The 11,358-nt window shown below is 45.6% G+C and overlaps 1 protein-coding gene across 1 annotated transcript in view; it reads right to left on the reverse strand.

The window, feature by feature from the left end:
- Positions 1-5,296: 5,296 nt before the first annotated feature.
- The window catches only part of FBXO47 (F-box protein 47), a 22,216-nt gene continuing 16,154 nt past the window's right edge, over positions 5,297-11,358 (reverse strand). The window contains exons 8-10 of the mRNA XM_015408502.1: positions 11,218-11,349; positions 9,240-9,399; positions 5,297-5,406 (exon numbers count right to left, since the gene is read on the reverse strand). Coding sequence (XP_015263988.1) covers positions 5,297-5,406; positions 9,240-9,399; positions 11,218-11,349 — 402 coding nt within the window. The remainder of the gene's footprint in view (positions 5,407-9,239; positions 9,400-11,217; positions 11,350-11,358) is intronic.

Here is an 11,358-nt window from a genome sequence, read left to right on the forward strand (position 1 = left end):
CATGTTTTTTGTCCAGGGACTCACAACCCCCAGCATAACCAAGGAGGATCCCCCTCCTCCTTTTCCACCAGTGGAAAAGCTGGTTGGATCCATCCCCATAGTCCCATCGAAACAGGAGGGATTTTGGAATAGTGGAACAAGATTTGCAAAGATTGGGGGGGTGGGGGCTCACACAAAAGATCTTTTGTGAGTTTTAATAACTGCTGGGGAGAGAGACGTCTCAAAACGATGCTGATGTACTTGTAGTAAAACAGCTAGTGGTAGTTTTTGTGTCACACAAAGGTTACTGATACAAAAATCATGGAGAAATAATCTAAGCACACTTGTGAAATGTGCTTTCTACTTGTTGGAAATACTGCTGGGTCCTAAGCTTTCATTTCTATCCTCCCACAATTATCACTGTCTGCAGGAGTGTGGTAAACAGGGCGGAGTCTCAGAGGTACACATTTCCAGAAACTATGATGGCCAACCAGTTGAACAGGCAGCCACTTTATAAAGTGACTGCATAGGATGTTGCTGTCCAAACCTTGCCAATTACTGAGTTTTCTGCAGTCTCCAAGGTGAAAAAGCTACACAGCAATCTGGCCATAAGGTATACGAGTCCAGATGGGAAGCCATGTTACCTTGTAACAGCCAAATAAAACAGGAGTCCAAAGGCACTGCAAAGACTTGACAAATAAGCTTTTTGTGAGTTAAAGCTTACTTTATCAGATGCACCCGATGACAAAACCTGTCGCTGGAGCCCATGTTGATCCGTCTTTAAGGTGCTGCCAGACTCCTGTTTTGTTTTCTTAGAAGGCAGAAGAACCCTCAGAAGTGAGGGGAGTTGAGAAGAGGGTCAGAGGAGCACACGAGGAATATTTTCTTGTGTGCCAGAAGGGGAGTTATCGGCTCTACTTATTTAAATGAGACTACCTCTCTAAACAGCACACATTTCACAGATTTATTCTGGTCATCCCTGAGAGCCAGTAAGCCCACCCATGTGGTGGCGGTGGAAAGTGCCGTCAAGTCACTACTGACATGGCATCGACCCCGTGGGGTTTTCAAGGCAAGAGACATTCAGAGGTGGTTTGTCATTGCTTGCCTCCGTGTCACGACCCCGATGTTCCTTGGAGGTCTCCCATCCAAATACTAGCCAGGGTGTTACGTATTGGGACTGGAACATTCCAGGACTGTTTCTACCAGAGACTGGCTGAGCTTGGAGCTCTAGAACAATAGCCCACCAGGACTCTGGAGGTGGCCAGTGGGGGAAGTAATGGTTCTGACAAAGGCCTATCATTGGTAGTTGTTTGGGGAAGTGGGTGGACTTGCATGAGTATTTAACACAGGGCTTACCCTAAGTAGCCTCCAAGATCCAACGAAATCAGGCTAGCCGGGCTTTCCAGGTCAGGGCTACCCAGGGGTCATTTTGTAGAAAAAGAGGTGCAGGAGCTCATTAGCATAACTTATTTGCATATGCCACTGAAAGAGGGAGAGAAGGAAATGAGGGAAAGAAGGAGAGAAGGAAGGAAGGAAAGAGGGAGAGAGGGAGAGAAGGGAATAAGGAGGGAAAGAAAGAGAGAAGGAAAAAAGGACAGAAAGCATGAGAGAGAGAGGGAAAGAGGGAAAGAAAGGAAAGGAAAGGAAAGGAAAGGAAAGGAAAGGAAAGGAAAGGAAAGGAAGGAAGGAAGGAAGGAAGGAAGGAAGGAAGGAAGGAAGGAAGGAAGACAGATGAGGGAGGGAGGCTCTCCCACCCCCCTGATCAAGCTTCCGCCCGGGGCTGTTGGGAGCAGGGGGCAGGGCTTGTTGCATGTGGGCTCTTTACTGCTGGAGCTCCACTCCTGTGCGCTCCTGCAGGAAATAACCCCTGGGGCTACCCATATGGTAGCTAAGAGGAAATCAGCACCTAATTCATCAATTGTGGAACAGCCCAGACTGAAACATTATCAACTTATTTTAATATGTGAAGCTCAAGAGTCTACCATGTGTTAAACTACTGTTTGGTCCATTGAAAAGCATTTCCTCAGTCCTGTGATTCACACACGCATACACACACACGGGTGTGGATGAGGAGGAGGAGGAGGAGGAGATTGGATTTATACCCCGCCCTTCACTACCCAAAGGAGTCTCAGAGCGGTTTACAATCTCCTTTCCCTTCCTCTCCCCACAATGGACACCCTGGGAGGTGGGTGGAGCTGAGGGAGCTCCGAGGGAGCTGCTCATGAGATAACAACTGAAAGAATTTGTAACTGATCCAAGGTCACACCAGCAGCTGCATGTGGGTAGTGGAGGAGTGGGGAATCAAACCTGGTTCTCCCATATTAGAGTCCGCACTCCTAACCACTATACCAAACTAGACCAGGGTGTTTTTCTTGTTGTCACTGTTGGGGAGACAGGAGGCTAGCAATGCCTATAATTGTCCTAGGTTCAGGGTATGTTGCTCGTCATCCCATGCTTAAATATGTAACTCAATACAATTTGCATCTTTGTACATACCCCCAAAGGCAAAAAGTTCCCTGTGCCAAGGTGCTGGAATAGTCAATGTGGAAGGACAGTCAGCATTACCGAAGGAGCAACTGCCTTGTATGACCCACTTATTACAGGGAATTTTCCTTCAGAGATGTCCTTTTTAAGAGCCATGTTGATTAACAGAAAATTTACTGTTTGCTTTTGTGGCTGCCATCCCCCAGCTGTATCATAGTTAACCTAAAGCAACAGTTTTTTAAAAGCACAGATTATTTCGATGAATTCCTACCGGTGGAAGTGCCATCAAGTTGCAGCCGACTTATGGTGACCCCCATAGGGTTTTCAAGGTGAGAAACGTTCAGAGGCGGTTTGCCATTGCCTGCCTCTGCATAGCAACCCTGGAATTCCTTGGTCCAAATGTTAACCAAAGCTGAACTTCCAAGATCTGATGAGATCAGGCTAGCCTGGGCCATCCAGGCCAGGGCAATAAATTCATACATACAATGTATTACATTTTATTTTTATCTTACCCTTTCTCCAAGAAGAGGAGGGCAGCATGCTTGGTTGTGCCCTCCCCTCTCTCAACTCTGTGAGGCAGATAAGGTTGACAGCCAGTATGGTGCAGTGGTTAGAGTGTTGACAAAAGTCTTGGAATCCGGACCACCAAGTGTGACCTTGGACCAGTCATCCTGTCTCAGGCCAACCTAGGGTTGGCATCCTCTCAAGGGTAAAGGGATGGCTCCTATTCCCAGTGCCCCTGGCTCCACCAGGCCAGTTTGGTGTAGTGGTTAATTGCGCGGACTCTAATCTGGGAGAACCGGGTTTGATTCCCCACGCCTCCACTTGCAGCTGCTGGTGTGACCTTGAGCAAGCCATAGTTCTGTCAGAGCTGTCCTTGAAAGAGCAGTTTCTGTCAGAGTTCTCTCAGCCCCACCTACCTCACAGGGTGTCTGTTGTGGGGAGGGAAAGGGAAAGGAGTTTGTAAGCCGCTCTGAGACTCCAAGTGAAGGGCAGGGTATAAATTCAATCTCTTCTTCTTCTTCTCCACTCCAGTAGGGTAAAAGTGGCAGCATGTGATGCTGTGACATTACTTTTTATTTCTACCTGGAAATAACATCATGACACTCTAGGAACCGCATATCCTTATGGTAAAAAAAATAAAAGAAATGAGCAAATTCCTAGACTGTCATGACATCACTTCCAGACATCATGACATTAAGATGCTGCATGCTGTCTCCCACCAAAGGCTGGTGTTTAGCTGGCAACCCAAGGCACCTACCTTACCAGGTTATTGTGAGGATAAAATGAGGAAGCGAGAACTGCTTATGGTGCTTTGAGCTCCTTGGGGGAATGATGGAATAAAAAAGTACAAGAGAGAGAGAGAGAGACTGGCCCAAGGTAATGTAGTGAGCTTCATAGGTGAGTGTGGCACACTACCCAACACACCACACCAGCCAATGAAAAAGACCACTGCCCTTCTTCAAGATGGTTCTCAAACAAGCATGTTTGCTGCCAAAAAGTGACCCTGAAGAAGTGTGAAAGAAATATTAAGCAAATCAGTAAATGTTTTTAAGAGTATGTATGAAGACTATTTAATAGAATTGCAGAGATGGCAAGGATCAAAAAGTTATCTTGCTCACCCTCCCTGCCCAAAGCAAGACCACCCATTGCTCCTACACAGATTAGCCTATATGCCACAACCAGAAAAGCAAAGTGCTTTGCAGGTCAGTGTTTACAGCAAACAATATTGCTACCAAGATATGTGCTACAGAAGAAAGCAGAGCCCCCAGATCAGTCAAATCTGAGAAGGGGGGGGGGGAGAATCCATGACATTAATGAAGAATTTGAGCATGGCCTCACACACCCCATTAATGCCCGTTCCCTAACTGTGGACCTGCATGGAGAAAATGAGCCATCTCAAAATCTATTTTGTCTAGAAAAGCAGTTATTTCCCCCAGAAAGATTTAGATTAATCTGAAATGATCCAGTATTACATCCCATTTGCCTGCCCCCCCCCCCCCAAAACAAGGGATTCCTTTCCTTTCGGTTCTAAGATCTTACCTGCCTCTGAATCTACACCATTACTTGAGTGTTTATACTTCTTTTTTCTTCCTCAGCCAGCCTGTTAAATATTTTCAGAATGCTTTTGCATGCTTGGGGCAACTGATACATGTGAGGAAAACCAGTTTCCACACGCAGACTGCATCCCCATTCCCCTTGACAGAAGCAACTCACCTCTCCCTCTCTCTCTCTCTTTATGTGTGTGTGTATGTATATGGCCAATTCACTTTGTAAAATTAATTTTGGAGGCTAACGATAGGTTCAGCAGTGTTTTAGCGTCATCCTAGAAACAGGCATGCCTATAAAACCTTCTCATACTGCGTTTTGGGGTGAGTTATTCAGAGAAGTGGTTGACTTTAAAAGGTAACATGGGAAAAACAGCTGCACCATCTGAAAAAAATGTGTATATATTTACACAGTTCTTTTTATAGTTCACATTTCTGTAGTTTCTACACACAATTAACAACTGCTTTCCACAAAAGTTATCTCAGTGCCCCTACAGCACTGAAATCACAACGAGTTTTCCAACATATAAATATATGTATATATAATCAATATGTGTAATAAATATATCAGTCTTTTAAAACAAGCCATCACTAGCTGCAAACAGAATTATCTTGCAACTGTAATGCATTTGTTCTTGCATACTAAAATATGAACAAATTTGGAAGATGAATGAGGATATTGGCAGCCACCTACATGAAGGGAAACAATATTAATAGAAAAAAGTTTGTTTGTTTAATTGCGCTTGGTGGGGTGTGCTCCAAAAATCTTGTGATCTGAAGAATTTTTATGTCTTGTTACTCATTGTCAGATAAAGGATTTCCTTATGAAAATTGGCTTGTGCATTCACCAGATGGAACAGGTACAGAAAGCTGCGGTCTTCTTCATCATGCTCCCCTAAGCAAAATAAACACGGATGCTTGTTCTTATTTAAGAAAATGAAGAGCTGTTTGAAATCTGTGCACAGCTTGTGCTTAAAATGGTTCTGCGGGAGAGGCTGAGCACATATGTTGCATACAGAAGCCCCCAGGTTTAATCCTTGCCCTCAGGAGCTGTTGTTTGTTCTGTCTGGAAACTTACACGTAGCCCATTGTTACATATAAGTTTCCCAGTAAAGCAAACAGCAGCCCCCTGGTGCCATTTCAATTTGCAAAAATTGTGTATGTGGTGCCAGGGGTGTTCTTAGCCAATGGCCAGCTGAGGCACTGTCCTGGATCCCGAGCTGGGGGGGAGGGCGGTAAATACCCACAGCTTTGCCGACAGAGGAGGGAAAGAAAAAAGAAAGGTGCCATAACTGCTGGTGCCCACCCCATTCAGGGTTCGGACTGGCCACTGGCAGCAACATCCGCTTGAACTCACCTTGTCTGGGGCTCAGGCCTCCGCTTGCTTGGCCCCAGTGGTGGTGGGGAGTGATTCGGGGGCTCCATCGTGGACTTTTGGCCAGGGCTCCAGAAATACTAAAACGAGTCACTGGTGGGAGCTGAAACCCCATCTCCACACGTGCTGCATTCATCATCAAAACACAGCCCATGCCTGCCTGTTTGTTGTGATATAGACTTTTGTGGGCCACAGTCCCCTCTGTCAGATGTACAAAGTGCTGCCCTGATGTGGCTACAAACATAATAAGGATGGGGGTTGGGAGGTGAGATAGCTGACTTATGGCAACCCCTTACAGGGTTTTCAAGGCAAGAGATGTTCAGAGGTGGTTTACCATTGCCTGCCTCCATGTCACAACCCTGGTATTCCTTCGACATCTCCCATCCAAATATTAGCCAGGGTCTACCCTGCTTAGCTTCCGAGATTTGACGAGATCGAGCTAGCCTGGGCTGTCCAGGTGAGGGCAATAGAAGTTATTACAAAATACAGCTGGAAGGTCCAGCAGTCAAGAGACAGGTATATGATATCAGTATGCAGATCGTCAAAAGATTAAGCAGCCCATCAAATGGAGTCACATCGGATAGCAACTCACAGCAATTTGAGAGAGCACATTAAATTTTTATTTCTTTTTGCTCTCTGTGGTGTGAAGCGTGACATTTAGGAAGTTACAAATTTATAAGTAATCTTGTCTATAATACTCTAGACATTCACTGGGGTGAATTCGAATCAGGGCTTCTTCTTCAAGAGGCATATTTTGGTTCCCAGGAATTCAAATTCAGAACTGTGTTATTACTGGAATTTAGGAAGAAATGCAAGATTCAATGGGCTGGATCCAGCCAGCTTCTTCACTCGATCTCAACCAACTGTCTTCTTTACTACAGCTCTTGTCTCACTTAGATTTTGTCCATGTGGGTCTCATGATTTCCCAGAACAGCCTTTTGGGGTGGTTAAAGGGAACCCCTGTTACCCTTCCACCAGTGGAAAAGCTGGTTGGATTCCATGCAGCATGTAAATGTAATGATGAATTTGTTGGTCACACAGAAGAGGTTAGCACCACAAATCTCAGGGGGGAAAAGAGATATTCCAAATTCCAGTTGGTACACGAAACATAACATGGGTCTAGAAGTAAGCCGGTACAGGAATGAGGGTGGCGTTAGTAGCTCTTTTCCTAGCGAGCTAAAAGAGGGATTCTAAAAAAAAAAAAAAAAGCCCCAGAGGAATAGTCTGACATTCTGTCAAAACATGTTGGGAACTGCATTACCCAGAAGTAAATCATTTCCTGCATCTACTGGAATATCACTTTTCTTAAATGAAAAAAAAGCCATGCTGTTTTAAAATAAAAGTTCACTAAACAGACAATGAAATGAAAAATGTCACACACACCCCTAAAAGGAGAGAGACACTTAAAGCCAAATGACATTTTACACATAGTTGGATGCTTTCCCCCAGTGGTTTGTGTATTATTATGTTTTAGTGGAAAGCAGTGTCGTGGAAGCTGCAGCTGAAGAGCAGCAGAAGCAGGGCCCTGCTTAATCTTTCATCCGTTCCCCCCCCCCCCCAATCAGAATTGGAATCCTGTACTACCTTTCCTCTTACGGGGAAAAGAAAGAGAGGGCATGATGGGAGAAAAACAACTGAGTGGAAAACCCGCTCAGGGTTGCCAGCAGCTTGGAGAAAAATGTTCTCCACCTTTAATAAATAGGGTTGCCATCTGCAGCTTGGGAAATTCTTGGAGATATCAGGGCAATGCCTGGGGAAGGAGTTCAATAGGAATGCAATATCATAGGGCCCACCCTCCAGAGCTGCAGTTTCCTCCAGGACGAGTGATCTCGGTAGTCTGGAGGTCAGAATAACGCTGGGAGAACTCCAGGCCCCACCTGGAGGTTGGCAACCCTATTAACAGATGCTTAATGTGTGGAAATGGGCAGCTGAAACTTTTAATGGAATGGAGGGAAATAACATCACCTGGTAAATAACATCCCACAGGGTTATGGGGGGCTACGGGATAACTATTTACCAGGTGACGTTATTTACCTCCATTCCACGAAGTTTCAGCTGCCTGTTTCCACACATTAAGCATCAGGGCTGCATCCCATTAAAAGGGCAGGGCCCTGACCCAGACAGCCCAGGCTAGACTGATCTCATCAGCAGTGCTCCCTCTAAGCTGTGGAGTCTTGTGAGCAAAAATTCTACTTTGTGAGCTACTGGCATTAAAGTTGTGAGCAAGCCATTTGGCTACTGCATACATTAGTTTGCTCTGGAGCCCTCCTTCCTGAGCTAAGACAAGAATGTGTGAGCTGGAGGCTAAAAAACTGTGAGCTAGCTCACACTAACTCATCTTAGAGAGAACACTGCTCATCAGATCTTAGAAGCTAAGCAGGGTCAGCCTGGCTGGCAGGGCTGGCCCTAGCTTATTTTGCACCCTAGGTGAGGATCCCTTCTGGCACTCCCCCGTGCGCCACCCCCCCTCCCCTGTGCATCGCCCCCCCAGCTCCGGGGAGGCGTGCATGTGGCACACACAATTCCCACCCACCCCCAACCCCTGCCGCTCTGTTGGGGGGGGGAGCAGAACGAGTCGGCGGTGGCAGTCACCCGGTCAGGGCTTTTGGCAGGGGGGGCTTTTGGCGGGGGGGGTGCAGTTTGGCGCCCTAAGGGCCAGCCAGCTCTAGGCGAATGCCTAGTTTGCCTAGTGAGTGAGCCGGCCCAGCTGGCTGGTCAGTACTTGGATGGCAGAACGTCAAGGAATACTGAGGTTGCCATACAGAGGCAGGTAATGGCAAACCACCTCTAAATGCCTCTTGCCATTGCCTCAAAAACCCTACGGGGTCACTGTTGGCTGCAACTTGATGGCAAAGGGGGGGGGGACATTTTTTTCTCCACGCATTTGGCAACCTTAATCCTAGGAGGAAATGGCTTAGCAGTACGTACCCCACTCTGCTCAAGATTCCAGCCTTCTGTGGCAGTAATTCATATTAAAAAAAAAAAAAAGGAAACAGTTGTACATGTGTCATTCAGCCCTGCAGAATACAGCTGCCTGGAAGTCGCATCTTCTGAGCTGGATATCCTGCTTTAAATTTCCAGATGGGTATGCTTGTGTTTGGAAATACAGAGACTGACTATGTAGTGGTACAGAAAATGTTCTCTGTAGCATGTTCAAATGCACACTATTGTGCCTGAATCGCACAATGATTGACAACAAACCTCTGGGCAATGAGATGTTCATGGACTGCTGTCTCTAAATGGACGTGCTCACATTCATCACTTTTAAGGAAGAAAGGATAACCCATTTAAACCCAGACGATCACAATCATGGTAACTAATGGGGCAAGTGCTTCTGCTATTGTATTTCTTACCAGATATCACTGACTGCAGTGCATCCATGACGATGTGAGCAAAGGCATTCTCCACACTTTGTAGGAAGTTGTTCCTTTCACCCGAGGTGTTGAAAACCTTGCAGACCTTCTGCATCATTTTTACAGCCCAGTCCATGCAATACAGGTCCTTCTCACACACCTGGCACAGAAGCAGGAAATATCTGTAAAGCAAAGTTTTCCTGAGGGTGGGGAAGAGCAGTTACATATCTTTGCTCCCCCTCACCTCCCCCCAAAAAATCTATAAAACATAAATGAACAGTTGGGTTAAAAAAAAAATACAAAATAGAGGGTTGGATCCAGCCAGCTTTCTTACTCATTCTTGTCCAATTTGTAGCAATCTAAAAGAGTTCTTCTCCCACATATCTCTTGTCCAAGAAGATCCCATGATTCCCAGTATGGACTTTGTGGGTGATCAAAGGGGACCTCCTTCATTTGTTAACCAGCCGGAAAGCTTGTTACCCAGAATCTTGTATGAAACCCAAAGCTAAAACTGGCTAATTACTGATCTGGGGAGCTGGAAGGATATTGTTAATTTGTTTAGGGATTGTTGTTTTTTTGCTTTCCCCTGAAATGGCTGTTGAACATTAGCCCTTGTAAGCACTTTTCTGTAGTACACCTGCTTTCCATCTAGGCAACACACTCTGACCTGTCCTAAGGATTTGTTATATTTTTTTTATTCCACACTTCTTCAAAGGTATAGTGTACATAAATCATGGCAGTGCAGAGGATTTGAACTCAGGACTTCCAGACCCAGCATTCTAACCATGATTCCACATTGGGTCCTTCAGTTATGTGGCATCTTGCATAAGAAGTGTATGAACACGGCAGTGAGTTCAGTGGTAGAAAGTTAGATTAGACAGCCATTAAAAGGTAAAGGTAAACATTTCCCCCTACACCCTCGCCTTGCCAGTGCTGTCTAAAGACGTTTCCGTGGTCATGTGGCCGGTATGACTAAATGCCGAGATGCACGGAACGCTGTTACCTTCCCGCCGAAGTGGTACCTATTTATCTACTTGCAATTTCTTGCTTTTGAACTGCTAGGTTGGCAGGAGCTGGGGCCAGAGACAGGAGCTCACTCAGTCACATGGCACTAGGGTCTTGAACTGCTGAAATACAGACCTTCTGGTCTGCAGCTCAGCATCTTAACCTCTGAGCCACCATGGCCTTCAAATTTTAATTCTGCTTCAGATAACTGCATCCAATTTCTCTTTCAGATAAATGTATTCAATTTCCTGCCCTTCCCCAAGGCAACATGCTTCACACATTCTACTGTATTTGTAGTATGTAAGCAAACAAAGAAGGGGAGAAGGGAAACACACAGAAAACACAAACAATGAAAGGTGGACTCAAATAACAGGTGATATTTGTGGTGTTGTTATGGTGCTTTCATTCACAAATCTTGTAGAGGTCTCTTCTTTAAACAAATACAGTTTTATATGCTGGAATACTGTGCACATGCTAATTACATACAATTCTAATATACTTTGTAGGAGAACAGCACATGGTTCAATAGCTCCTCTTCTCTTCCTGCTGGTCTGTCACTTTAACAGTGTGATCTGAGGCAGAGCTACAACAGATCCTTGGCCATTTGTGAGGGATCCATTCCTAGGGAGACAGGGTTCTGCTGCCTCCCCATAGATCGAAACAATCACATCTCCCACCGACTTTAACAATGTCATAACAACAGTGGTGGCCTGGTGGGGGAATAAGTACAGGCTGGAGACCACATTGCATGAGTAGATAAATTACAAATCTGCAAATGGTTAGCGTCTACTGTTCGTCCTTCTAAGCCCAATGACTCCAACGGACTTACAAGGGTGTAGCTTCATTTCAGGATTTGCATCACAGCCTCAGAAGCTCCCTTCCATTAACGGCAAATAATTACAGAACAACATTTCTGTTCCGCATTGCTGGGAAGAAGACGCTACTAGGAAATTCATTGTTTATTGCTACTCACCAAAGCCAGGAAAACCACCAGCCTGGCCAATTCAATGGCTCTGCCGTTCACAGCTTTGCTAGCCATAAAAGTGAAGCAGATATTGTTTCCACACAGGATAAGAAGCCTGGCACTGTTTTCCAGAAGCCATTCCTGGAGAGC

Source organism: Gekko japonicus, unplaced genomic scaffold, assembly GCF_001447785.1.
Source record: "Gekko japonicus isolate JY-2015 unplaced genomic scaffold, Gekko_japonicus_V1.1 scaffold1039, whole genome shotgun sequence".
NCBI lineage: Eukaryota > Metazoa > Chordata > Lepidosauria > Squamata > Gekkonidae > Gekko > Gekko japonicus.